The sequence below is a fragment of the Periophthalmus magnuspinnatus genome, chromosome 9 (assembly GCF_009829125.3).
Source record: "Periophthalmus magnuspinnatus isolate fPerMag1 chromosome 9, fPerMag1.2.pri, whole genome shotgun sequence".
Lineage (NCBI taxonomy): Eukaryota > Metazoa > Chordata > Actinopteri > Gobiiformes > Gobiidae > Periophthalmus > Periophthalmus magnuspinnatus.
Genome location: NC_047134.1, coordinates 7,890,552 through 7,918,333, shown reverse-complemented (window position 1 = coordinate 7,918,333; position 27,782 = coordinate 7,890,552). Strand labels below are relative to the sequence as shown.

General features: G+C 40.1%; 3 protein-coding genes across 4 annotated transcripts in view; all 3 read right to left on the bottom strand.

Moving 5' to 3' along the window:
* On the bottom strand, nucleotides 1-6,808 carry spaw (southpaw). The gene is made up of 5 exons (XM_055224039.1): nucleotides 6,658-6,808; nucleotides 4,602-4,760; nucleotides 2,254-2,811; nucleotides 1,253-1,482; nucleotides 1-153 (listed from the first exon to the last, which is right to left on the bottom strand). Exons 1-5 carry the CDS (start codon nucleotides 6,806-6,808, stop codon nucleotides 1-3), a joined length of 1,251 nt encoding a protein of 416 aa, XP_055080014.1.
* A 1,694-nt stretch (nucleotides 6,809-8,502) lies between these two features.
* Nucleotides 8,503-21,088, bottom strand: LOC117376035 (deoxycytidine kinase 2-like). 2 transcript variants are annotated; one of them, XM_055224466.1, is made up of 8 exons: nucleotides 20,973-21,088; nucleotides 20,665-20,813; nucleotides 19,840-19,949; nucleotides 14,357-14,547; nucleotides 12,198-12,345; nucleotides 11,747-11,862; nucleotides 10,409-10,508; nucleotides 8,509-8,761 (listed from the first exon to the last, which is right to left on the bottom strand). In XM_055224466.1, the coding sequence occupies exons 2-8, from the start codon at nucleotides 20,741-20,743 to the stop codon at nucleotides 8,717-8,719; spliced, it is 789 nt and encodes a 262-aa protein (XP_055080441.1). In that variant the 5' UTR covers nucleotides 20,744-20,813; nucleotides 20,973-21,088; the 3' UTR covers nucleotides 8,509-8,716. The 2 variants fall into 2 exon arrangements, with proteins under 2 accessions (XP_033828332.1, XP_055080441.1); XM_033972441.2 differs by having other exon boundaries at nucleotides 8,503-8,761; nucleotides 20,665-21,088.
* Nucleotides 21,089-21,791: 703 nt separating this feature from the next.
* tcn2 (transcobalamin II) overlaps nucleotides 21,792-27,782 on the bottom strand; it is a 49,005-nt gene continuing 43,014 nt past the window's right edge. Inside the window, exons 4-10 of the mRNA XM_055224465.1 lie at nucleotides 26,987-27,156; nucleotides 24,777-24,935; nucleotides 23,996-24,168; nucleotides 23,577-23,751; nucleotides 22,613-22,796; nucleotides 22,426-22,544; nucleotides 21,792-21,931 (exon numbers count right to left, since the gene is read on the bottom strand). Of these exons, the coding sequence (XP_055080440.1) occupies nucleotides 21,870-21,931; nucleotides 22,426-22,544; nucleotides 22,613-22,796; nucleotides 23,577-23,751; nucleotides 23,996-24,168; nucleotides 24,777-24,935; nucleotides 26,987-27,156 (1,042 nt within the window). The 3' untranslated portion in view covers nucleotides 21,792-21,869. The remainder of the gene's footprint in view (nucleotides 21,932-22,425; nucleotides 22,545-22,612; nucleotides 22,797-23,576; nucleotides 23,752-23,995; nucleotides 24,169-24,776; nucleotides 24,936-26,986; nucleotides 27,157-27,782) is intronic.

Below are 27,782 nucleotides of genomic sequence, written 5' to 3'. Positions count from 1 at the left end.
TCAGTAACATCCACACTCCTCGACCACCATGTCTTCATGATGGTGCAGTGCCAGGTCGTCGCTGTCATAGTAAAGCATGGAGAGGGGAGAGAGACGAGTGGGCACACAGGAGGGGCAGCTCACTCGGCCAGGCTGATGGTGGTGCAACAGGCTCTGGAGAAAACAAAAGAAGATAATTAACTACTATGTTGACATCTGCTTTTATCCAAGTCCGCTAATAGTTAGAATAAATGTATTTCAAGGTATTTTTGACGGATACGTTTAATTCAATATTGTGGAATATTCCATGCAAAGCAACATGTTGGAGATCACCCAGTAGAAAAGTTATATGGTGCACCTTTAAATATAAAGTGCTGTCTGTCTGTTTATGCCATATTAACTTGACTTCATAATTCAGAAAGTTTTATTTCATAAAGTCACATACTAGAGGAATGGTGGTTAAACCAGGGGTGGGTAATTATTTTTTCTTGAGGTCAATCTTCATTTCGAAGTATGTGGTGGAGATTTGGACCAACACAATCAATAGTGTAACAGATGCTCATAAGCAAATAGCTGTAAAATATAACCTACTATAATCTATTACCAGGCGATGATGAGCAATATAAAAACACCTTGCAAGATTTCAGGTTAAAACAGGCCGAAGGCCCTGTCGCATCCGGGTGGTAGGACTTCTCTAAACTACAAAACATGTCTATTAAATTGCTTGGAATAGAGGTCTTGAGTGTTCACACCCTAGACCCCTCCCTCCTCCTCGCCTGGCCAATTTTTCTTGTTTTGTCTGATTTTTCCTGTTTGTTTTTGTGTGTAGGCAGCACGGTGGCTGAGTGGCAACACTCATGCCTCACAGCAAGAAGGTTTGGTTCGATCCCCGGGTTGCCCAGGCCTTTCTGTGTGGAGTTTTGTATGTCTGGATGGGTTTCCTCCGGGTACTCCGTTTTCCCCCATCAACCAAAACATGAACGCCCTTCGAGACAACTGTTGTTGTGATTTTGGGCGTTACAAAAATAAAATGAATTGAAAAATGAATTGAAAAGGTGCCAGATGCCAAAGTTGAAATATCGGAATTTTTGGTGAAATTCGCTGTGCATCAGCGTGTTTCTGCCATCAAATGCAAAAATGTCCAACTAGAAGTAGACACGGTTTTAATGCCATGGTCTGAATGCAGCTCAAATATTTATTTTTCAAATGCCTGAATAAAGCATAACAGCAGCATATAATATGTATAAGTACTTACAGTAGTGGAGCCCCTTACCTGCATGTAGGCGTGATTAGTCGGGCTAAAGGAATCATCCAGGGGGGTAGGACACTCCCCCTCACAGCGGTAGGCATTGTAACGTTTGGGATACACAATCCAAGCATCCCAGCCAATCAGGTCAAAGTCCACCCACATGTCCACGCGCCTGCACAGGGGCCGGGGCTCGCTCTCCTCTGGGGCCCCTACGGAGATGGCCCTGTCTGATGTCCTCAGCCTCTCTTTTACAGCTGAACACAACAAGACAGTGACAAGCTAAGGAAGTCTGAATCATTTTGTCCTCTTTTATCTGCCAATTGTTTCAACAATTTGAACAACTATTGTTGTTTAAACCACATTTATTACCACTACAGAAAATATGACTTTTCAAGTCACACCAGTGCCTGGAATAAACCAAATCCAAACCCTGTCTACACAAAGACAGCAAACATCTCCTAATACGGACTAAAGTACAGAATTGTTGAACTTGACATATATTTAAACGCAATCTACATTTAAAAAAAAAAATAAACTTGTGTAAATTACTAAAAAGGTAAAATGGAAAAAAAAGTTCACATACTATTCATGGGTTTCAGCCTCCTCCTAGATGCAACATTTTGATGACTTTTTTCCCATTCAAAAGATATATTTTGTTTTAAATTGTTAATCTCTATGGCAATGGTCCTAGATTCTCATCATTCTGAAATCCATGGATAGATAGGATATTTGACTTTAAAATTCTATTCTAAATTTAGACTGGGTAGGATTGTTATGACAACTTTAGTGTTTAAATTCCTCTAAACTATTTTCTTAATATAAGGTATTGTTTAAGTTATGAAATAGCATATTTCTGCACTTCTGTGTTTCATTTTACAGTACACTCCTATTGGTGTGAACCTAAACCTTTACATTTACAGGCAAATTTCTGATGAATAGCAAACATATCTTTATGAGAATTACCCCTTAAAATATCTATAGTATAATAGTAAATATATTAGTCATAAAAAGGTGAGCACTCATACTGTGATCTAGCCGGTTTCTCTTGTGCCTCCTGCCTCCCGGTCTCTCTGTCCTGGATCTCCCCACGTACTTGGAGTTCTGCACAGTCTGAATCAGGCTGTAGGTTGGCTGCCCCACTGACGGGATGCTCTGTCTGGAGAAGATTACCATGGTAACACGGTTTGTGGTCACATAGGACACCTTTCTCTGCCCAGGTTCACCGAGCACCAGCCTGCCCCCTGCGGCTCCACTCCCCTCTTCATAGTCTTCTGAGCTCTCCCAGGCCAGTGCTCCACCACGCCATTCCTGTAAGAAGCCCGACACATTGAACACTTTCCAGGAGGATGAGCTGTGGGCTGGAGCAGTGTCAAATGTCCCTAACATAATGCGTTGCTCTCTGCAGGAGGGTGAATGTTGAGAGCAGGAGGGTGTTCTGGAGTGGTACAGGTCGACAGTAGCCCTTGCAGAGGCGGAGAAGGCAGGGAGGCGCACGCGGAGCTCGGCTGACTGCATGTGCTCATTAGAGGATACAGAGGACAGGTCAAAGGTCATGGTCCAGCGGGCTCCGGCCTGATGGCAGACTGAGAGGAGGAGCAGAGGGTAAAGTGACGAGAGAACAAGAATGTCCACTGAATACAATGAAGATATTTGTAAAGCAAAAATGCCTTCTTATTGGATATCTGCACCAATACCGTAAAATATATGTAATAATAATAATCATCATAATATTATAATATTGGGCATACTGATGTAATAAGACAATTTATTGGCCATACCTGGCTGAACTTTTATTTATACAAAGCTGTTCTGTAGTTACTTGAAGTATAAATAACAGCTACATTTGGATCAGTTTTAATAAATACTATTTTCAGTCTCTGCACTGGTATTAGTTGATGTTGGGTATTGGCAGATACTTAAAGCTATACTATCTAAATCTATGTTGGAAATGAAAAAGCTAGATCTCTACAAATGGGAAAAAAAAAAATATATTAACATCTTAATAAAGCCTGAAGTGTAGAAATTATAAAATGTAACCAATGGTCAGATATTTAAAGCTATTTGTAGAATGCCCATAGGAAAACATGATTTTAATGTAATTTACAGGGCCTGTACCCAAATTTGTTCCCATGTAGGGTCAGAGAAGTCCTTATGGTTGGCCTGGGCAAATGTGTGCTGTGTGGAGTGGGAGGTGTGGACACAGGATGTGGATTGGCCCTTCCACCAGCAGCACAGGCGTCTGAGGGCCAATATATGGCCCCTCCACAACATAAAACACTGCAGGCCCTTTAAAGTCCAATCAGCATCTGACACTGGCTCTTATGAACAGGGCCCCTGATAGCAACACATACACAGCCAATCCGCACGGCTGCATTTCAACATACTAATGCACTTTTAGATATTTCACTATTGCAGGACATTAAATTTGTATCTTGGGCCAAAATATATTCCTGCGTTGTTTTTTTGGGTTTTTTTTGGGTTTTTTTTGTTTGTTTTTTTCCATCGTTCAAATTGTGAATAACAAAACTAAACTCAAAATTACTCCATTAGTAGATCGTTTTGTCTTTAGAATATATTAAAGGAAAGCACTCTAATCAAATCAAAATCATAGGACAGAACAAAGTTGAATCCATTATGAGCATTTGAGCTTTGAACATGACTTTGGGTTGACATTGGTCTAAAATGTCAATGCCAACAAAGCAATATGTAGAATTTACAATAAATCATTCTGGGTATTATCAAAATCCTCCAATAAGAAGAAACTACACTTGAGTCACTTTTAGGTCATTGGACAAAAAAAGATTACATTTTCACATGATAAATACATTTTATACAGCATTAGACCACATGAATTCACTTATTTTCATTTATAGTTTCAAAAATGCTGCAATGTATAATTCTGATATAATCATTCTGTATAGGGCTGCAATAGTAATCACAATCAAATCAAAATCTCAATTTGGATGGACGCAATTATCAAATCTGCAATCTACAAAGACTACAGCTTTTTTCCACAAACAACAAAATCTCCTCTTATTCTGCATAAAAGATGTTAACGATGTTTAAGTTTAGATCTGTACAAATATGTTCTGAAATGGGATTCTTGTATTAGTTTGTCAGTTCATATTCCAGACTTTTTGTCAGTTTTTCTGGATGCATTTAAAAAGATAATTTTGAACAGAATCACAATATTAAAACATGAATTGCAAATTTAATTGCAATGCTTATTAAAAAGATTGTAATTAGGTATTTTTTCAAATTTGTTCAGCCTTACTGTATACATAATGTTATATTTATTACCCCAAAAAATATGTTTTCAATTACAAGTACTTGTTAGTCATACATACTTGCAGAATACAACATTGACACTCACCTTTAGCTGTTAAACTGAGCACAGAGTTGGAGTTTGGTGCAGTCATCTCCAGCCGAGGGTCAGTAAAGAGGGATGAATCGGAAATTTTAAAGGCCCGGTAAAGCTGCATCATGTACAGCGGGTATTTGAACGTCTCATTCCTCTGACCACTCCCAAGCCCTGAGCACAGACTCAAAAGAACTACCAACATGGCAGAATATTCCATAGCTGCTGGTTTAAAGCGGTGTGTGTGTGTGTGTGCTTGCTCCAGAGGCTCAGAGCAGACTGACATAGAGAGGGCAGTGCAGGCAGGCTTTATAATGGCCAGCTGTTGACCTCCTAACCCCTGCCCTGTGATCTGTGGAGCAGACAGGAGCAGACAGGGGCAAAGTCATTGTCCCAGCCAGAGCTCACTACACATGGGACACTACAGCAGACATACCTGTAACCGCCTAGTCTCTCTCCACCCCAAATCCGATCAACAAAATAGGCTGCTGGCAGAAACTCAGAATAAGACTTAGATTTAATATGTAAATGAGCTTTGGAAAGAATGAACCCTGTAATGTTGATGATTCAGGCAAGCTGCTTATTTAGGACTGGACTAAACCAGATTTAAAATGGAACCGGAATATACCTAAACCTTGTTGACATTTCAGATATTTGTTTTATCTATTTTTCAAACAGAATTTAAACATGAGGGTGGATAGGCTGGCCTTTAGCAATAAGATGTGAGACATAAGACAGCAGCACTGGCGTGGTCCAGAATTTTTACTTCTTTTTTCAATCATTTGCACCAAAGTGCAAATGCATTGTGCAATGGAAGTTTGAGGAGCAGTGTCTCCTCCAACAGCAGTTGGTCTCAGGCACCTTTTATACTGTTCCACTAACTGTATAATCCATCCATTTTCTTCCGCTTATCCGGGGCCGGGTCACGGGGGCAGCAGTCTAAGCAGGGACTCTCAGACTTCCCTCACCGCAGACACGTCCTCAGCTCCTCCGGTGGGACCCCAAGGCGTTCCCAGGCCAGCCGAGAGACATAGTCCCTCCAGCGTGTCCTGGGTCTTCCCCGGGGCCTCCTCCCGGAGGGACATGCTCAGAACACCTCCCTAGGGAGGCGTCCAGGAGGCATCCTGAGCAGATGCCCGAGCCACCTCAACTGGTTCCTCTCGATGTGTAGGAACAGCGGCTCTACTCTGAGCTCCTCCCGTGTGACAGAGCTTCTCACTCTATCCCTAAGGGTGCGCCCGGCCACCCTACGGAGGAAACCCATTTCAGCCGCTTGTATCCGTGACCTTGTCGTTTCGGTCATTACCCAGAGCTCATGACCATAGGTGAGGGTAGGAACGTAGATTGACAGGTAAATCGAGAGCTTTGCCTTTCGACTCAGCTCCTTCTTTACCACAACGGGCCGATACAGCGACCGCATCACTGCAGAAGCTACACCGATCCGCCTGTCAATCTCACGCTCCATCGTTCCCTCACTCATGAACAAGACCCCGAGATAAACTCCTTGAACTCCTCCACTTGAGGCAGAGACTCACCACCCACCCGGAGAGGGCAAACAACCTTTTTCCGGTCGAGAACCATGGCCTCGGATTTGGAGGAGCTGATTCTCATCCCAGCCGCTTCACACTCGACTGCAAACCATCCAGTGCCTGCTGCAGGTCCTGGCTCAATGAAGCCATCAGGACAATATTATCTGCAAACAGTAGAGATGAAATCCTGTGGTTCCCATGAGTATAATGAACAGAACCGATGACAAAGGGCAGCCCTAGCGGAGTCCAACATGCACCGGGAACAGGTCTGACTTACTGCCGGCAATGCGAATACAGCTCCTGCTCTGGTCATACAGGGACCGGACAGCCCTTAGCAAAGAGCCCCGGACCCCATACTCCCAGAGCACCCCCCAAAAGACACAACAAGATTTGATGTACTCAGGACGGATCTCGTCCACCCGTGGAGCCTTGCTACTGAGGAGCTCGCCAACCACCTCATTGACTTTAGCTAGGGTGATGGACAGCCCCACGTCATTCCTTCGGGCTGGGCCTGGCCGGGCCCTGTGGGGAAAGGCACTCACTGCCGAGCACCCACACCAGGCCTGGCTCCAGGGTGGAGCCCGGTAATGCCAGTCCGGGTGACGTAACTGGCCTTGTTGGTTTCCTCTTCATGTAGGGCATCTGAACCGCTCTTAGGCCCGTCAGGCCCGTCTCCCAGGACCTGTTTGCCATGGGTGACCCTACCAGGGGCATGAAACCCCTGACAACATAACTCCCAGGATCATTCGGGTGCTCAAACCCCTCCACCACATTAAGGTGGCACAAATTTTATAAAAAAACAAAACAAATAACTGGATAAAATTTGTGTTATTTAAAAGAGGTGTTTAAAAATAACACTGGCTCTTTAAAACTTAAAAAAACAAATAAACCCATAAACTATTTATTTATTTAGTAGGACATGTATATTTACATTAAGCACAATGGCAGAGATGCTTGTACCAGATTCTAGCTTTACAGCTAGTTTACATCTGTAGTCCTCAGGGGAGGGGTCAACATTAAAATTACATATACATAATACCATTTAAAATGCAAACCTGTACATGTAGCAACTTAATCCAATTAAAATCCATACCCATATAATCGTATTCACACTCCCCCTTCTGTATCTAATAGTAAGCAGAACACAGCTAGTAAGACATACTTACATTCACATCATACAATCTACGGTTTATGCTCTTTGCTAAATGTGCATACATGTTTGGTTTTCTAATAACCATGCTTTCACCTTTGTGGTGAAGGCTGTGAGGCTGTTTAAGCTCAGTATCTCGGATGGGAGCTTATTCCATTGTTTAACAGCCCTATATGAGAAGGAGGATTGGGCAAAGGCGGTTTTACATTTAGGGATATTACACTGTCCTCTTGTGTTACCTCGGGTTGCTTTTAAAGCTGTATCTTTCGACCGCTGGATGAATTTTAAATCTAATTAACATAACACAAATATATACATAAACCCTAAAAACCAACACCGGAGGCAAGTTAAACATTTTTAAAATGCGAACACTGCAAATTACACCACACACACACTTAAAAACATTCTTAAAGTACTGCACTATAATATTGCACATATTCAATTTAATTCATTATTAGTTGTTAACTTTAAATTTGTCTTCTTTTCCCTCCACTATACATTGCTTCAATTAAAGTGCCACTGTGCCTCCACATCTAAAATTGGGTAAAAGGACAGACAAGTTAAACAAACATTTTAAAATCCTGTGTGCAATTTTTATTTTATTTTTATTTGTTAAAGTGCAAATAATGTTCTAAGTGCTGTGTCCTATTAAAGTGCAAAGTTTAAAGTGCATATAGTGAAGGGTGTAAAGTGGTGTTACTTTTGTAACAAATTGGCTATTTGTTACAAAGAGGGTATTACAGTTCTATGGGGTATTCATTGTTAAAGTATACCATAACCTGTACCGCTCCCCTTGCTATTACAACACAATCACCATGCTTGCCACTAACGATACTACCACATGTAACATATTTTTTGTATCCTGCTCCTTTATGTCACCCATGCTCCCACATGGCCATTTCTCATAGACTTGTGGGCTGAGCATTGCGTAGAATCTTACAGCTAACCACAGGGTTCAAACAGGGCCTGGGAGAAAGCTCTAGATTACTCAAACATTCATGGATGACATTGAACACCTCTTCAGGCATGTTTTTGATGAGGGAATAACATTATGCCATGGTACAAAGCTCCAATAGGTCGATTTTGCATAATACCCTTTCAGTAAATAATGTAAACTTATTGCAAACAGGTATATGACAGAAATATGTTGCAGATATTACTTTTTTAAAACTTTAAAAAAGAGGAAGCCATTTTGTAAAAAAAAATCTAAATTTATTTTTTAAAGGAATGTATCAAACTGCATAATTTACAAATGTAACTTGGTCTAACAGTGAGGTCAGTATTGATGGGTCTTCAGAGTACAGCTTTCACTGAACATTCAGTAAAGCATCTAAATAAATGTGTAGCATGTCACATGTGCATACACCAAGTAAAAGCAGTAACGTGTCAGACAGGTGTACAGTCTGAGGAGGAGCTTATTATACTTGTTCGGTATCTTCATCAGCTGTGTACTATGTGCTTGCCCCATCTTCTAAAGAGCTGAAGAACTCCTTCACCTGGACAAAGAAACACATCAAAATAATATTACAAAAAACACAAAATTGTTCTAATCATTTCAAGAGGAACCAAAACTTTAAAAAGTAACAGTACTGTTACACTGTTCAAGATATTATCCAAGTAGGAGTAAAAGGGTGCTGCTAGAAAAGTACTCTGAAAAGTATAATTCTTTTAAAAAGTTACTCAAGTAAATGTAACTGAGCAACTTCTGGCAATAATAGATTACTTAAAATTAGCTATGTAAAAATTTGAGATGTTTTGACTTGTTTAGCTAATGTACCTAGTTCATATATTTTCAAAAAATATGATAACTTTGTTCTACATTGAAAAACATCCAACCAGCCCAGAAATGTCTTATCAAATACATAAAATTATTTGGTCATTCTGTATATGTGTCATTAACTTGACATTGTCATTCATAAAGTTAGATTTCATAAAGCTGGAGTGAATACTAGAGCAGGGGTCACCAACACTGTGCCCGCGGGCACCATGTAGCCCTCAAGCCCCACGTGAGTCGCCCGCAGACCGGTTCTAAAAATAGCACAACTCACTAATGAGCTGCATCTAAAATTTAATTTTATTCTGTTGCTATTTTTATTTTTATTTTTTATCACCCTTGTGTGAATAGATTTAAAAATGACAATATCTTAAACATATGTTCATTATACGTGAAGTTTAGATAAGTTAAGGTGAACTTTGATCTATTCACTTCAAAGGTCAGTATTGCACGTGACAAAAAAAGAAACCTAAAAGAAACCTGCGCCTATCTCATCTGCGGAGCGACTGTGGTGACGGCAAAGCGGCACAATGTGGAGGGACACTTCACTACGTCTCACAAAGCTCCACACTAACTACCCACGGGGACGCACACTATGGGCAGAACAAGCCCAGAGATAAACGCAGCTTTTGGTAAACAACAGGCTTTCTTCACGACACCGGAGAAAAAGTCATGCAACGCAACCGAGATTTATTTAAAAATATGTACGCTTATTTTTCTTTAATATTACATAGTTGATACCTTTATGAAACATGGTGCAATGTATATTATTCATGTTTTGTTAAAAATGTTTGTCAAAGGATAGCGAAAATGGGACACTTTTCCTATGAGATGTAGTGATGTAAATGTCATCTGGAAATTTAACAATCACTAAGATTAGTAAAGTTAAAGTGCTGAATACTGATATCCATTTCCCTCCTTGCTCATTGTTGATAATTATTTTGAGAAATCATTAATGTGATCAGTGTCTTGCAATGTGATGAGTGTGTTCACATAGATATACACATTTATCATTATTAGTAATGTATAACTAAAGGCAAACTGAGAAAATGTGTTATTTCAGAAGAGCGTCTCAAACTGGTAGCCCTTCGTATGACTCAGTGCCCATAAAGTATCTCTCAGGTTAAAAAAGGTTGGTGACCCCTGTACTAGAGGAATAGTAAACTATTGGACAATATCAATGAAAGTCCAAAAATGTCACTGTGATTTGGTCACGGGGTCAATAACAGTGAATAATCGTAAACAGTTGTCAAATAGTGATGTTTCTTCTCACATGTCCACTAGACACTGATATTGTGACAACCCTAATTAAAGGTTAATTTAACCGCAGATGTGTCTTTGCAATTTTTGTGCTCCCATGGAGATGTACCTTAGAGATGTAGTCCTGTTGAACCTGCAGGTCAGTCTTGAACTCCACGCTGGCATCCAGCAACAGCACAGGGGCCCTGCGCAGAGGCTCAAAATGGACCCTGCAAACACGCACACAGACAAGGCAGAAGGACTGGCTATATCTCAGAGTGTTCAGGCTCCACTTAAAAATGAATTTTAAGCTTTCATTTAAAACTCACTCGAGAGTGCTGTCCCTGGCTCTTTTCCTGCTCTGTGCAGTACATACATGTGAATGAAGTCTACCAGTCAAAAGTTTGGACACACTTTTTCATTTATGTTTCTTCTTTATTTCCATGATTATTTACACTGTAGATTCTCACTTAAGGCATCAGAACTATGAACACATATGGACACATATGGAATGTAGCAAAACAAAAAAAGACAAGGCACAATTGTAAAGTGAAACCTATTTCAGATGACTTCATTAAGAAACTCGAGAAAAAGGCCAATGGTTTGCAGTGCTGTTGACAAAGCAAATTGTGGACACAAATTATCTAAGACTCCACACAATATCAAAAAATATATTAAGCTGAGCTATTTAACCTTTTTCCTTTACCATGTAATTCTATACATCTTGCACCATATATTTTAATGTCTTCCATATCTACCTAAATGTAGAAAGTAGTACTTAAAGAAAAAAAAAATTAGAGGGTGTGTCCAAAGTGGTGTGGCGATGAGTAGTGTATGAATTTTTCATTTGAACAGAAGAGGAGTGAGTCTGTCCTCTGGCTTTTTTTTTTTTTTTTTAACACATTTATATAATGCTTCATAACTTTGAATAACACTTTCATTAACATGTTTCTGAAGATTATTTAATGTTTAACATGTTTCTGAAGATTATTTAATGTTTTCTGTATAATTTGAGCTCTGCAATATTTGAGTGAAAGAGAATAAACTTACAGAATACATTGATAGTACATAATTGAGGGGGCAGGGGCTTCTACATGTATGTATGCGGAATGTTCAACAGTAACCATGGTGACACAATGCACACATTAGCAAACACTGCCAAAAAAGATTTTAAGAAAAAATACAAAATGGATTTAAAACACAATATGTTCATGAGCTTTTTAGGTGTTTGATTTTGAACAAAAAAGGTGAGAGGGACTAACAAAATCAGATCACCTGTTGCAGTTTTAATGAAGTCTGTGCTTTATGATCAGATTGTGTAAAACGCTCAAATTAATATCTAACTTGAGTAACAGAGCTTCAGACAGAGCAGAGCCTTCAGTTAGCATCACATCTCCCCCCAGGGATGCTGATGACATCAACTGCAAAGAATCAATAATAGCTAGGTATATAAAAGAAAGCTGCTTACTCTGTGCTCTTATCCAGCAGCCACCTCTCGTGCTGAGCGTGCAGTTTGTCCAGATAGTCTTGCTGTACAGCCTGCTCCTCTGGCCTGGCCCGGATCTTTAGACGCTCCATACACGTCTGAAACACACAAAATCATAAGGTTTGTTGATGTTGTTGTAATAATATAGGATTTACATCACTGACCTGATAACTAGTACTTAATGCCATGACACCAACCTAAAAATGTAGTGCATCAACTTTGTGCATCATGTTTCTTTTCCTTCCAATTACATTAACTGTAAAATTATAAATCAGATGTTACGTCCAGACAGCTTGAGTAGTGCTTTCCCCAATAATTTTTTTATGGGAGACATTTCCTTGAACGACTTGAGAAATATATTTTTAAAGTAACTTTTCTTGGCCCCACATATGCCCAAGCCTATCCATGAAACTGTATTGCCTATGGTTCAGACCTGTGGAGGGGCTTGTAGGTAGATGATGCCCTCTAGCGCCACCCTGTTGCCAAACTCCTGCACCAGCAGGGTGTGCCAGTCCTGGTAGATGGTCCATTCAGTGGAGTTGATAGAGCCCAGCTCAAAGGAGTTCAGAGCAAAAATGTACCTGCAAAATAGCCATGGGAATTCAAAAAGAACATCCCCTCCCATCCCTCTTCCTCTCTTCATTTTCTATAAGGGTTGAAAGATTTGGGAAACATATCTTATTTTTCTGACAAGCACTGTGATTGCAAATAATAAAGATAATAATAATAACAATGATAATAATAATAACAATAACAACAATAACAACAACAATAATAATAATAATAATAATAATAATAAGATTCTATTCAAATTTCAAACAAATATGCAATCACATTTCAAAACATGGTCGTACAAATCTAAACTATAGGGTTAGCAGTTTTTAGGCAGAATAAAACAGGAGATTTTGTTGATTGTGGAGGAAATTATGGTACTTTAAAAATGATAAATAGATATCATTAGGCCCGAGCCCATACAGGGCATAGGTCAGCGTCAACATTGAGTCAATGGTCGAATCAGTTGTAAAACTTTTTGGCCTAAAGCTACTCATTATGAACGAAACTAAATTGGCGCGATAGCGCCCCCTACAGAACATCTAATATATTTGTATGGAGGGCTGAAAATTTAGTTTTCCCAAATGTTATCAAATTTGACACAAAATCCATTGGGTCATCCCAATCAATAAAGTCAATCAGACCCATGTGTGTTTTTGCACCGTGTTGCCATGGCGATGCGCCAAAGTGCCAATGTTATCCTAATGGGAAACCTCCCAATTTTTCCTATTCATAGGAAAAATATTAGTTTCATGGAATAATGTGAAATTTGGCACCATGACCCTTCATGTCATCCTGATCAAAAAAGTCAGTCAGACCCATGTCATATTTTTCACTGTGTTGCCATGGCGATGCCCAAAAGAGCCCATGTTATCCTAATGGGAAAATTTCCAAATATTCGTACATTTCAAAGTCTTATAACGACTTATTCGCTACATTGAGGAATGTGAAATTTGGCACAGTGATTCTTCAGGTCGACCCCGTCATAAAAGTCCCAGGGGGCCAAGTTTGTATTTTGCACGGTGTTGCCATGGCGATGCCTGGAAAACCCATGTTTTTGCATTTTGTGCATCAGCATTTCCAATGTGTTTTGACTTGTTTGGTGCAGTCCAAAACCACAATAAAAAAGGGACAAGAGGCGCGTCAGCGCCACCCACAGGGAGCGCCGGGTCGGTTGAGTGCGAAGCACGGCCCGCGAGGGCCGTTCAATGCCGCTTGCGGCTTTAATTATTATCATTATTATTATTTAGAACCATAAGAGATGAGAGCAATATTCATAAATTATATAACAGACAACATCCTTGAATCTTTTGTTTAATAGCATGATTATGCAAAATAGACATCAACCATGTTATAATGGTGTTCCCTCATCACTAGCTTACTCAGAGTTGTATTTTGATTCATTCATGCAATCCTGTATTGTAGTGCATTTCTATCTACACCTTTTTCCATCCCAGTTCTGTATTTCACTATTAACAAAAAATATTACTCTAAAATGTCACCATTAAAAACAATTAAAATACATACATGAAAATACACTGCTTGTTGCAGTGATATGTCACTATGAAGAAGAGGAAGGGTTTCTCAGTTCTGTAGTTTTGAACAGGAAGTCAATGGTTTCTATTACTAAGTTGTTTATTATCAACATTGTGTTTTACAATGAACAAAACAAAAAAGAGCTACGTAGCTTATAGTTCAATACTACATCTTACTGTGCAGTAACTCCTAACTGTAAGGAGGGTTCGCATAGGGCCCTGCATAGAGATCCAGATTTCTCAGACATGCATGGATGACATCTAAAATTTCTTCAGGTACATTTGTGATGAGAAAACAACATTAAAACATGGTAGAAAGCCCTTACCTTAAACATTACTGTGTTCTGAGACTGCCTGGTAACTTTCTATAGTGCCACTTCATCCCATTAGGTAGGTTTAAAAAAGTTTCCAAAAAGGCATACTTTAAACAATGGGATAAATATTTCACCGTTGTAAACCACAGCCTCTGGAACATTGGCCTATCATCTGATGCACACTTTGGTACCTGTCACTGTAGATGGACCTCTCGTACAGCTGTACAGTACTTCCCTGTGTCTGGAGGAAGCGAGGGTTTGGGGGCTGCAGCTGTGTCCTCATGCGGCTCATGCACGAGTGGGTCTGGAATGTGTAGGACCAGCGCTGGGGGTTTGCATACATCATCTGCAGCAGGTTATTCACGGTACACTCAGAGCCCCTCTGCACAAAGAGGAGTAGAACACACTGACTACACCAGGGGTCGGGAACCTATGGCTCGCAAGCCAGACATGGCTCTTTTGATGACTGCATCAGCTCTCAGATAAATCTTAGCTTACATTTGTTAGCACAATAAGTAATGAATAAATTATACATAAATACAGAAGTAATCAAATCAAGTAATTCTCAAAAATAAACAATACTACGGTAAGAAAACCATTTGGCTGTCTTTATGCGCTGCCTCAACTAACACGTTCTCACAGCACGTGCTGTTTTCCCCTCATGCGCGCTATCGCTCTTAAAGTGACGTAACATATTTACATAAAACTTCAATAATGACAAGATATTTTCCAAAATCAACATTAATGCAATAAAACAAGTGTAGCTTATACATATAAATCAAAAATTAACATAAAACATCATTTATAAACATTAAAATATGAACACTCTGAATTTGCATGCATTACCAAACGTAAACCAAAACTTGGCTCCCACAGATGTTATTAAAAAAAATATTAACAATACATTCAGAGACTTCTTATACTCTAAAATTGTTGGTCTTGTTTAAAAATTCACACATTTAGTTGTATTCAGAGTTAAAAAATATTGTATGGCTCTCACGGAAATACATTTTAAAATATGTGACTTTTTTGGCTCTCTCGGATAAAAAGGTTCCCGACCCCTGGACTACACTAATGTGGAGAGATGAACACTTTGGTTTGGAATATGCTCAAGCTGGTCTAGCTGCTTTGACCAGTTTTCTCTCGCTACTTAATTTGTAATTTAGAAATGTACATTAAGTAATAGTGTTGTCACATTACTACAATTTCAAACTTAATTTTGATACTAAGGAATAGACTTGATACTCAATACTGATTCCAGTATCATGATAATTAAAAATACTCTTTATTTAGACAATGGAATGTGTTTTTCAGCATTAAATAATAGTCTAATCCAGGATGGTTCCATAGTCGTTTTAGTCTATATGGTCTTATACTTGTGCTGCTACAGCTCAAAGTCATTCTAAAGCGATTCAGAAAAGGTTCATTTCTGTCCTGTGAAAGTGACTTTTTTAGTATCGATACCTGCTAATGAGTATCTAGTTTGAGTACTAATTTTAGTATTGATTCATATCTGATTTCCGATACTTTTGACAACCTGATTAGGTTGGGGCACTATTGACAAAAATCTTTATTTACCGTAAATGATCCCAGTTATGTTATTAAGAGCATATGTCAACCTCTCAGTACTAAAACATACTCAAAAATGTCTTGGTTGAGGTTCTGTTCAACTTCAACATTGGACAACATTGGACATAAAGTTAAAGAAGAAATATTACTTCGTATTACTTCTCTGCTGTTTGCAGATGACGTTGTCCTGATGGCTTCTTCGAGCCAGGACCTGCAGCAGGCACTGGGGAGGTTTGCAGCCGAGTGTGAAGCGGCTGGGATGAGAATCAGCTACTCCAAATCCGAGGCCATGGTTCTCGACCGGAAAAAGGTGGTTTGCCCTCTCCGGGTCGGTGGTGAGTCTCTGCCTCAAGTGGAGGAGTTCAAGTATTTTTTATTTATTTAACCTTTATTTAACCAGGAAGAAGACTCATTGAGATTAAAAATCTCTTTTCCAAGAGCGTCCTGGCCAAGAGGCCACAGTTTTAGGTACAAAAAAACCATAAACATATACACACAATTTAAAAACACAGATCGGTCAAAATGCTTCAACAGGTTCAATTAAAACAATTACACACTAATGATTCTATACCCCTATTATTTAAGATATGTTTAAAAGAATCTAAGGAGACCAGCTCCTTTAATTTCAAGTCATTTTGTAATAGGTTCCAGGCCCAAGGAGCAGAAAACTGAAAAGCCTTTTTCTCAAACTCAGACCTAACCCTGGGAACAGACAATAAAAACAGATCCTGTGAGCGAAGGCTGTATGCACCAGCATCTCTCTGAACTATGTGCCTTTGCACGTACGAAGGAAGCTGACCAAGAATACATTTGTATATAAGTAGATACAAGTGTTTGAGTCTCCGAGTGAGTGTATAGCACACAGTGGTGCGTAAGCGCTTTGAGGCCAGTGATGGACCTCAGAGCTCCGTGGTAAGCTGAGTCCACAGCTCGCAGGCTCTGAGCTGAAGTGTTCATGTAGACCACATCACCATAGTCCAACACTGACATGAAAGTGACAGCCACAAGCCTTTTTCTGGCCTCAAAAGAAAGACAAGCCCGAATTCGAAAGAAAAATCCTAATTTCAGTCTCAGTTTCTTTGTTATTTGTTGTATGTGAAACGAGAATGAGAGTGAACTGTCGATACATATACCTAGATACTTATATCTGTCTACCAACTCAATTGGAGTACTTTCAGATGTGCAAATTTGAGGGAGATTTGGAGTAAGTGTTTTAGAAGTTGTGAAAAGCATAAACTTAGTTTTGTCTGAATTTACGGTGAGTTTTAGACTTAGGAGAGTGTTCTGAATGGTGTTAAAAGTGATCTGAAGTTGTTGAAGAGCTTGTAGTGGAGTGTATGATGTGCTATACATTACTGTGTCATCTGCATAGAAATGAAAATTTACGTTTCTAGTATTTTGACTTATATTGTTAATATATAGAATAAAGAGTAGTGGACCCAAAACAGATCCTTGTGGCACACCCTGTGTATATTGTGTATATCGGGTCTTGTTCACGAGTGAGGGAAGAATGGAGCGTGAGATTGACAGGCGGATCGGTGCAGCGTCTGCAGTGATGCGGTCGCTGTATCGGTCCGTTGTGGTAAAGAAGGAACTGAGCCCAAAGGCAAAACTCTCGATTTACCGGTCAATCTACGTTCCTACGCTCACCTATGGTCATGAGCTCTGGGTAATGACCGAAAGGACAAAGTCGCGGATACAAGCGGCTGAAATGGGTTTCCTCCGCAGGGTGGCCGGGAGGCCCCGGGGAAGACCCAGGACACGCTGGAGGGACTATGTCTCTCGGCTGGCCTGGGAACGCCTTGGGGTCCCACCGGAGGAGCTGGAGGACGTGTCCGGGGTGAGGGAAGTCTGGGAGTCCCTGCTTAGACTGCTGCCCCCGCGACCCGGCCCCGGATAAGCGGAAGAAAATGGATGGATGGGTGGATGGACTTACTTTTCCCCATGTTTTAGTTTTACTTACTTGCATGTCCAACTGAATCCCCAGTGCCTCATAAATAAATATAATGATTCTTCAGTGGAGGAAATAGCATATCAGACAGAGCAGCTAAATTATCTTACCGTAAATTTCGGACTACAGAGCGCACCTGAATATAAGCCGCACCAGCTAAATTTGAAGAGAAAATCTATTTTGTACATATATAAGCCGCACCTGAATATAAGCCGCAGGTTTTCATATTGTAACATGAGATATTTACACAGAAAGACGGTGCACCTACACGCTTTTTTTTTTAAACTGTGCCTGAAAATTGGCACCAACACGACATCAACACGGGATGAACACACCTGCAGGTTTAGAAAATAAAGCTGCACCAACACGGAAAATCTGCTTTTATTTTCTCTGAAAACTTTTGTCGTCTTTTTACATTGACCAAGTTGGATTCATTGATGTCGAGCTTACGTGCAGTGGCTCTATTTCAGGGGTCGGCAACCCGCGGCTCCGGAGCCGCATGCGCCTCTTTCAGCCTTATACTGCGGCTCTGTGTGGCTGAAGTGTATTTTATTTGTGTTAGCTCTTTTTTGTTGTAGTTTAAATTGGAAGATTATTATGATCTTAAAATAAAATTATATTTTCTTATTTTTTGTTGCTCAAAATAAGCGTCACACTCGCGGAACAATGTTCAAAACAAACACCGCTCACGTCTCACGTCACACAGACACAGACACAGCTCACAGTCCTGCGTAAAGAGCACTGATTTTCAGACGCTGTGCGCACAGGGGTCAGGAGCAACTTTCGCCCGTCCCTAATGACACACTAATAAGCTCGTCCGTAGATGTATCATGAAAATCCTGCTGGAAATCGCCACAGAAATCTATTTGATGTAGTGATAAGTTTATTATCTGCTCTTGTCTCCACGATGACGTTTCACATATAACACATCAGACACGACGCACAAAAGTAGAGCCACAAGCAAGTGAAAATGAGCCAAAACAAAACTCTTTGGAGAGCTTTTAACAAAGGGGAAAAGGACAACTGAGGAGCCAGAAGAGGAGACTACGACCTCCAAGAAAAAGAAAGCTAAATTTAACAGACAAAGCCTACTTAAAATCTGGGTTTGTCGCTGCAAGTGACTCTCACGCACAGTCCGCTCTGCGTAACATGCGGGAAAAGCAAATGAGGCAATGAAACCTTCAAAGCTGCTTTGGCACATGGAGAATAAGCACCTGGGATTAAACGATACGCTTTTAGAGTTTTTTTGTTGTTGTTTTTTTAAAGAAACTACGGAGCAGAGTAGACATAATCACATAATCAGCGCGATGCATGATGCAGCGGTTTGGTGAGTTGTATTTTTTTAATGCACTTAAGTTGTTTTTGCCATATTTATCTGCCACGTGTAGAAGGCTTGTCCGTGAAAATAAAACCTACATTATTCCGTTATATTATTATTATACACAGTGTTATCTTCATTTTAGATGTCAAAAAGTATTTGCGGCTCCCAGTGTTTTATTTTACGTGGAAAGTTGGTCCAAATGGCTCTTTGCGTGTTACAGGTTGCCGACCCCTGCTCTATTTCCTTCTTTATCTTAAAAACTGCATCATATCCATTTCATGATGCGCAAAATGATCGTTCAAAATCAAAACTAGTGAATTCTTCAGAGCAGAATCTTTCCCCACGTCTGTCTCACTTTTACGTTTACAGCTAGAGAGCGTTATCCAGTAAAAATTCCATAAATAAGCCGCACTGCTGTATAGGCCGCAGGGTTCAAAGCGTGGAAAAAAAGTAGCGGCTTATAATCCGAAATTTACGGTATATGATTTCTGGACATTGCATCTCCACAAACCTGACTCTTCGTTGGCCTGGAGGGACTCCTCCTGCCTGTTTCCATGGAAATGGCATAAAACGTACGTGTTTTGATGGAGAATGTTCTGATGTATGGTTTTAACTTTCTATTCCCATGGAACTATGCAGTTGACTTTCCTCATTCAAAAAGTTATATACTATCACTTTAAGATTATTTAAATGACATGTAAACCACACATTGAGGGGCTGTGCTCAGAAAAAAAATTACATGATTTTTCCTATTACAAGACATTTTAACAAAAACTGTAGCCAGAGACCCTAATCCTAAACCCAGTAGGGGCTTCTTAGAAGAATACACTTACCCCAGAAGCTCCACTCTGGATGTTCTGCCATTTAGCAACTGGCTCTGGCACCACCTCCCAGTCTGGACAGGCTGACTGCAGCAGGCGGGCAAAGGTGGACTTCCCAACAGCTGGACATTCATAAAAACAACAACACTTCATTACTTGTACCATTTAGTATCCTACTGTTACCCATATTGTTACCCATATTATGTTATAATTATTTATGGTGGGTACTAGTATGGGTTTGGGTGAAGGGCATGAAATGATTGAGATTTTAGAGTTATATAGAGTTATATAGTTAACACATATTGAAAAGTAAAAAAATAATAACAATAACAACATTCAAATAGAAGTAAGATCCATAAGGGAACGTTTTTTAATAATTAAAAGGTGGATACACAGTAAGTACTGCCGACTGATTTAAGTTTCAATCCTGGACTTGATGTGATAAGAAACAAACCATACAATGTGCAAATTCATAGGAATAAGAATTAAAAGAATATTCTAAGGCCATGTTTCTCAAACTGTGGCATGCAAGTTCCTTCAGGTGGCACTTGGATAGCTCTTCAGTTTGTGGATTTGTCTAAATTAGAGTTCATTTTTACTATGTAAAACACGCGCGCGCGCGCGCGCACACACACACACACACACACACACCCACACACACACCCCCACACACACCCACCCACCCCCCACACACACACTATGTATATATAACTTATAATATATAATGGGGGTAGAAGTATGTGGACTGTATAAGACAGCTGAATAGCCAATACCACCCCCCTACGTACCTGCATACGTACATTACAAATACAGAAGCCACAGTGACATGCCTCTTACCGATGTTGCCCTCTATAGACACTCTCTTGACGCGGGCTCTCCCCTTCTCACTGGCGAATGTCCCACTCGCACACGCCATGGTCCAGCTGTGGGGCTTGGGATTGTTTCGGGTCGTGTAGCGAAGTAGCGCAGCCGCATTCCCTCCAAGCCTGACAAGCGGCACGAAATTCGGGGGGTAGTTTAGTTTTAAGGCGCTATTCCTCCACATACCCCGGGTTTGATTGACTGGAGACTGGATGGTGGTGGCACGGCTAGGCTAACGAAGCTCAAACCGGTGTGGTGGTAATTTTATGAGTATAAAAGCTCACCTCACTCTTGGAAAAACTGTAAAGTATATTTAATTTGACACTAAATGACACATAGCAATTTGTAAACATGAGGAGCATGGCGAGGCTGGTATAGCGGAAGAGCGCTGGCTAGTGCTTCCGGTGCTGTGTCAGAATTTCATAATAACAGCCCTATTACGTTATTTTGTACAATAAATATCACTATATGATAAGCAATTTGTAGATTATCTTTATTTAATTTCCCTAATAATCACATTCACTTTCAAGTAGAAATACAAAGTAGTTGTTCAAGATTTACATTACTCAAATATGCCAAAAATAAGTAGGCTATTTGGGGAACCTACTACTTAACTGTAACTGCTGGGACATAACATCTGATTTATAATTTGAAGTTAATGCATTTTTTTTTTTTTTTTTCAGTCACCATGCCAGTTCCTTTCTCAAAATGGCAGAAAGAGTAGTGAACCAAGAATTTACCTGTTTAGAGGAACAGGCAATATATTATTGGTAAAATACCAATATGGGTGATCTTGCTTGCCCCAGTTTTTTTTATGCATAAATACTGGTGGGACCCATTTACCCCTGTATTACCCCCTCTGTCATGTTTTTTTCCATGTTAAAAAACTACCAAGTAGTACTTGGTAGTTTTTTAACATGGTAAATCTAACCGTGCGTAATAGCACATACAATAAACATATGTTTTGATTACATTTTTAATAAGTTTCATTAATTAAAATACATTTGCTTAAAAATAAATGTTGCACTTTCATTTAAAACATCATTTCCCTTTTGTCAAGTGTAAAAAAAAGTTTACAAAATCCTAAATCACATGTACATGCTTCTCTGGATCATGAGTGGGTAAAAGACAGCTGAAGCGTATGTGTTCCCTGTAGTCTTTGGTCCACAGCAAAACTGTGTTCAGTAGCTAGTGTTCTTAATGACAATGTTCTGAGGCATCTCAATCTTGTAATCCCTGATACCTAAAAGACAGAAGGCTGGGGTTAGTTGTAGAAATTAGTTCAACTTGAAACGAGATTATGCTTCTTTTTTAATGTAAAACACAATATTGGCCTAAATGTCTTAAAAACAGAAATAGGCCCACTGACTTCCTGTTTAAAATTGTAGAACTGATCCTTAATTGAAAAAAAAATAAAAATATATATGAGGAGATAATATATATGAGATATATCTATGAGGAGATAAGTAGTAGCAAAAAAAAAAAAAAAAAATTCTGGTCATCAAAGTTTCATTTGCACGACAATACAGGATTACTCAAATATGCATGAATCTATCGAAATTAATCTCCTGAATAAGTTTATGATCTGAGTTCAAAGCCATAAATTGATTTAGCATGTCTCCTTTAAAGATTCAGATAAACTGTATTGGGCCTCGTGTGTCTGACTAATGTGAAGTTAAAATAAAGGTGCACAGATATCTGTACTAGCAGTTTGTATGTACAAGAACTCCTACTGACCCTGTGTTAGCACGGAGTTCTCTGCTGACAGCTGCCAGTATCTGCGGTCACTCTGCCTTGCCTGTTCTCCATTCACTACACTGAGGAAGGGCCCCCACAGACTGGACTCTTTCTCAAACCTGCAGCAACATCACGCACACTTTAGCAAACAGAACTTCTATCAGCTGAATTCTACTGTTGAACTCACGTGAATCCAGCTGTGCTGTCGGTGGCCAGCAGCTCCAGTACCTGCAGCAGAGAGCTCCCCTGAGGCACGTTCACACTGTAGAGGCTCTTTGTCCCTTCTGAGGTGTGTACTGTCACCGACACAAAGACTTTGGGCTGGACCGGGGCCTCTACCACAGGCTCAGGGGGCTCCAGGACCAGGCTGTCTGCTCTCACACACACACACACACCCACGCACGCACGCACACCCACACACCCACATACACACACACACACACACACACACACACACACACACAGAGTTATGTTATGAGAGGATAAGCAGAGGGGTTAATACAGGGGTCCCGCTGTGATCCTTCAAAGCGCCAACTCACTTGGGTAATACTGGTCAGTGTGAGAGCAAGTACTAAATATGCATGTATGTTTTTGGATGATGGCAGTGTATCATAAAATCCACACCCAAAGCACTTTAAAATGCATTATTCAATCACTTTACACTCTGTGGTGGTGCAGCTACCTTTAGCCACAGCTCCTGGGGCAGACTGATGGAAGCAAGGCTGCCAATCTGTGCCATCGGCCTGTCTAACCACCACCAACACTCACACAGACACCATAGTTATAAAAAGCAAGGTGGGTGAAATGTCTTGTCAAAGAGCACAACAGTATGTACTGCAAGTGGTTTAAGGTGGTTTCTTGATTGTTTATTAAGGTAAACCCTTTGGTCTCAGTTGCCAGAGAGACTTTTGATAATACAATATAACAACCATTAGTAGTTGTCACATTCCTAATGCTCCCCCAGAGAGATTACGTGACAGTCCTGTGATGGTCTTCATAAAAAGCTTCGACCCTTCCAGGGCTCCAAATATTACATCATATATGACTCACTTCTCATTAGTGTACATATCATCCAATACAATATAAAAGGTAGGACTACATTTACAGGTTTTCTGAATATTAGAAGAGAATTTGTGGTGTGTGGTGTTTACCATCCTCAGCAAGACACTGCTTGGTCCTGGTGGAGATGTAGGAGCGCAGCTGCAGAGCAGGCAGGACCTGGGACAGGGCCATGGGGTTGTGGTACAGGCCGTTTCGGGCGTCTCTCCTCATGGCCTCCAGAGGCATGGAGCACTCAAACACCTGCTGACCCATTGCCAGTAAGGCCTGAGAAAGCAACTCAGTCAGTAATGTATAATAAACACAATATTATAACAACTGTTAGTAGAGAAGTGGACAATAGATAAAATTATCGATAATGCGAATGTGGTTGCCAACATATCTTCTACCTATCGTTGTCGGGGGGAAAAAAAACAACAACTAAGAAATTACATTTAAAATACATAAAAAAATTCTGTGTCACTGCATTCCAAATAAAAGAGTAACATTGCCACTATGTGATGAGGCTAACCTGGACTGCCAAGCCGGTGCTGTACTCATTGCCAATGTGGCCGTCGGGTCTGCGTGCTGCTAACAGCTTGTTCTGGATCTTGGTGAGGGCCGTGTTCAGCTCAATGGCCCTCAGGACGTGAGCCCTGGAGTCTTTGACACACTGAAGGGCCATCCCCGCCATGGCATATGAGTCTGAGGGACACAGGGGTGGGTCAGGACCTACTGTTTGTACTCCCAACTCAATGTATGCGCTCCTATAGATGTGGAGTCAATTTAAGGCTAAGCTATGCCCCAGGTAAGCACCTAAAAGGTAGCACTTTATTAAAGAAACACTATATAACTTTACTGGTCCTGGATCTGACACCTGCTTGCCTTCATGGAGATGTCATGGCTTTGCCTGGAATGTTCCACAATATAGTAAACTTATCTTTTTTGTATTTTTTCAATGTTGTGTTTTTACATGTTGCTTAAAAATACGTTGAAAAACAAATATTCTTACTGAAGTAGGGTCATCTCAGACCTGATCTATAAGTTGGCCTGGTGATATCACCTACTTGCCTCCATAGAAATTGATACATGTAATGCCATACTGTGGAACATTATAGGCAAACCATGAAGCAATAATATCTTCACTGAGAAATGTTCCATGGAGCACCTTAAATCTAATCAGACGAGATGAACAGGACTGAGGGTTGAACTTGTACATGTTTCCTGAATGCACAGAAGCTCTGCTGTACTCCCCTTGCAAATGTATTCACTGTGATTGAGATGTTTGAGAGAGTCCGCTCACTGAAACTCACCCACACACTCAGCCTCTCCATGCTTGAGGTGGTCCTGCTCCACAGCCTTCAGGAGCTTATGGAGGACATGGTGCTCCACCCTCACCCCGCCCACACATAGGCTCATCACACCCAGGGAGTACTGGTAGTAATTTGTGGAGGGACGGCTGTGCTGGCTCACTGTGGAAACACACTACAAAATTATCAGTGAAAAAAGTTTAAAGTAAGGAGCTAAAATGAATTGCCTGGAATACGTTTTGGAATAAGTTCACACATTTCAAATTTAGCCAAAAGTATTAATATTTGAGAGGAGTTTCAATTATGAACTGCCAAACTAATACAACATGTTTGTAAACTACAGGGTTAGCACAAAAAGGATTACTGAAACATGTATAAAGAAAACAGGATTCTGAGGATATGATGAGGAAACATTCGTCCAAAGATCAAAAGAGCCTATTTATCATTATGTGGGATACTTAAACTGCGCCCTCTGCTGGAAATAGTGGTGCTTTTAATACTTGTACTGATTTTTTTTAATGGTGTACAACTGGCATTCTGTTTTCTACTGATAGGGTACGATTTAAAAATACAAAGAAATCCCTATTCAAATTTTTGTCATCTTTTTTTTCTTTATAATTGTGGGGAAGCTGGCCCAAAGTGATCAAAATAGGAGGCAGACTCAAAAGAAGTCCCATTAGACAATATTTATTGTCCGTGTAGTGGTACTCCGTGAACCCAAAAATAATACATATTTCCAAAAATTGACAGTGCTCAACGAAAACTTAAAAAAACTAAGAAAGAAGGCCACAAGTACCCTGGCTACTCTGATGTTCCCCATCTGTCTAATTACCCCGGCTAAAATACTCTCCTGTACCAGAAGCTCCTCCCCCGATATACTCCATCTCTTCTCCAGGGGCAGCAGGTGTAACATGAGCAGTATTTTCCATATAAAACCATCTCTCGGGGCCCAAGTCCCTTTACTAAAAGTGTTTAACAAAATAAACTATAAACACTTATATCATTGAAACAAAAATACACAAGACATTAACGCAAAGAAATAAACAAACTTAAACCAGTTTTACCCTCCACATGGTCCGGCCCACGACCCCTCTCAAGCCTATAAAATGGCTGACATAAGGCACGCCCCCTCTTCGTTTGGACCATGTGGAGATGCAGGTAAGAGAAATTACTGTATTGAACTGAATAACTAAATAAAATATATATTTACTAACTAGTGTGTGGTGATTTAACTGATTGAAAACTAAACTAAACAAACCCGGGATATTTCTATTTAGTTTAGTATTGAAAAGTTATTGAAAATAAACAGAAATGTGCACAAACCAAATTATAATACTATTAAAAGGGACAAAGGCCCACTTTGTCACAATAATAATAATAATTAAAAAAAGACAATGAAATCTACATCCATATAGAATTGACAGATAACTCTTACCACAGTCATAAATGAATAAACACAAAAAGTGCTGTGACAGAAGGAGTGGTACAACCCATCTTTAGGAGTGTGTTAACCTGCAGTGAATGTATGAGAACATGCTCTGAGGTTCTGAGGCTCTTAGGGTAGGTGGGTACTGGGTCATTCACTCATACACTAGTCTGCGATTTTATAGTTTAAAAAAACAAAAATGGTACTAGCCTATAGTCTCAACTGAATCTGTGTTGCCAGTTCTTAACCTCCAGATAGAGGACACGTACAAGTTTTTTCTCATTCTCAGCATATGTACATGTGCCATGTCTCATGTGAAAAGCTCAAAATCTAAAATCGGATTTGCCTTGAACCTTGAACCAAAACACCAAATTATAAACAACTTGGCCATCATGTCCAATGTTTTTGTAACTAAGAATAAATCAGCATTACACTTGTTATCAGTAAAAGCTGTAGTTGATTTGAACATCGCATCTGGAGACAGAGTTAGGTTTAAAATTCAAAATCTTGTATTCAGTTTTAACATACTTTCCTAAGAATCCATCTTGTGTATGCTCCCAGTAATGTCTTTCAAATCAACTCAAGAATTGGAAAGATTGGACCAATCTCAAACACTTTCAGTGAGAGAGATCCCAGATTGATCATAAGCAGAACTCCACTCTGAGGGGTGCACACATGCATCTAGCTATTGCCCTGTTCATCTTTATGAGCAATCCAACAATTAGGCTTTGTGAGTTGCTAATGGCTGCTATTCAGATCTAATGATGTTTTCAGGTGTTGAGGGTACCTGTAATATCGTCCTTCTCTCTCTGCAAGGCGCTCTTGAGCTGGTTGAGCAGAGTATCTGTGTGACCTTTTACTGTGAAGGTGATGGTGCTCAGGTCATAGCAGGATGATCTGAGTGCTAAAGCGTACAAAGCCAGGAGACCAAGGGAGGAGGGGGGCTGGGATAGAGAGCTGAGGTACACACAGAAGACAAATGCATTTACATACAAATACATATACATTTAATAAGACAATGCCAATTATTACTAACTGTTAGGCTGGGTTTCACTTGACATCGCAACATTTTATAAACCCACAGTCTTAGTTAGTGTTAGCCAGCATGCCTTTAACTCTTTGTCATTGTTTTATTACTGCAAAAGTCAGCTGGTATTGCTATATGGAATTTTGATTTCTTCTGAAACATTAGACCTTAGATTAGGTTATGAAATCCTAATTCCATTACTCTTACATGAGTAAAAATTTTGGATAATAATAATAATTAAAACTGCAAGCAGTGATAAAGGCCCTTGCCACCCCTTGCGACCACGGGGTACACGCTACAGTGAACATCCTGCGTTTCGTTCTCGCTTACATCACCCCTCCCCCCAAAATCAGCGACTGAGTAATACTACTCCATTCATTCCAATGAGAGCATTTATGACATTGTCACGCCTGTACGGTTGGAAATAGAGGTATTTTTCATCCTTGTTGACCAAAACCCATGTATGTCAATGAGAAATGTCAGACGATGCCATGGCAACACCTTTAAAAATAGAGGTATGGTGTCATTGACTTTTTTGTTCAGTATTGGAATAGGG

Bases quoted from the DNA above. Each gene is read 5' to 3' on its own strand.
- spaw (XM_055224039.1), bottom strand. From the start codon at position 6,808: ATGGCAAACAGGTCCTGGGAGACGGGCCTGACGGGCCTAAGAGCGGTT. The intron at 4,761-6,657 runs GTGAGTGCCTTT...GTCTGTGCTCAG, and splicing joins CCTGGTGTGGGTGCTCGGCA to GGCTTGGGAGTGGTCAGAGG. The intron at 1,483-2,253 runs GTATGAGTGCTC...TGTTGTGTTCAG, and splicing joins GAGAAACCGGCTAGATCACA to CTGTAAAAGAGAGGCTGAGG.
- LOC117376035 (XM_033972441.2), bottom strand. From the start codon at position 20,872: ATGTGGAGGAATAGCGCCTTAAAACTAAACTACCCCCCGAATTTCGTG. The intron at 19,950-20,664 runs GTAAGAGGCATG...ATGAATGTCCAG, and splicing joins GTCTATAGAGGGCAACATCG to CTGTTGGGAAGTCCACCTTT. The intron at 10,509-11,746 runs GTAAGCAGCTTT...GCGTGTTTGCAG, and splicing joins CTGCTGGATAAGAGCACAGA to GGTCCATTTTGAGCCTCTGC.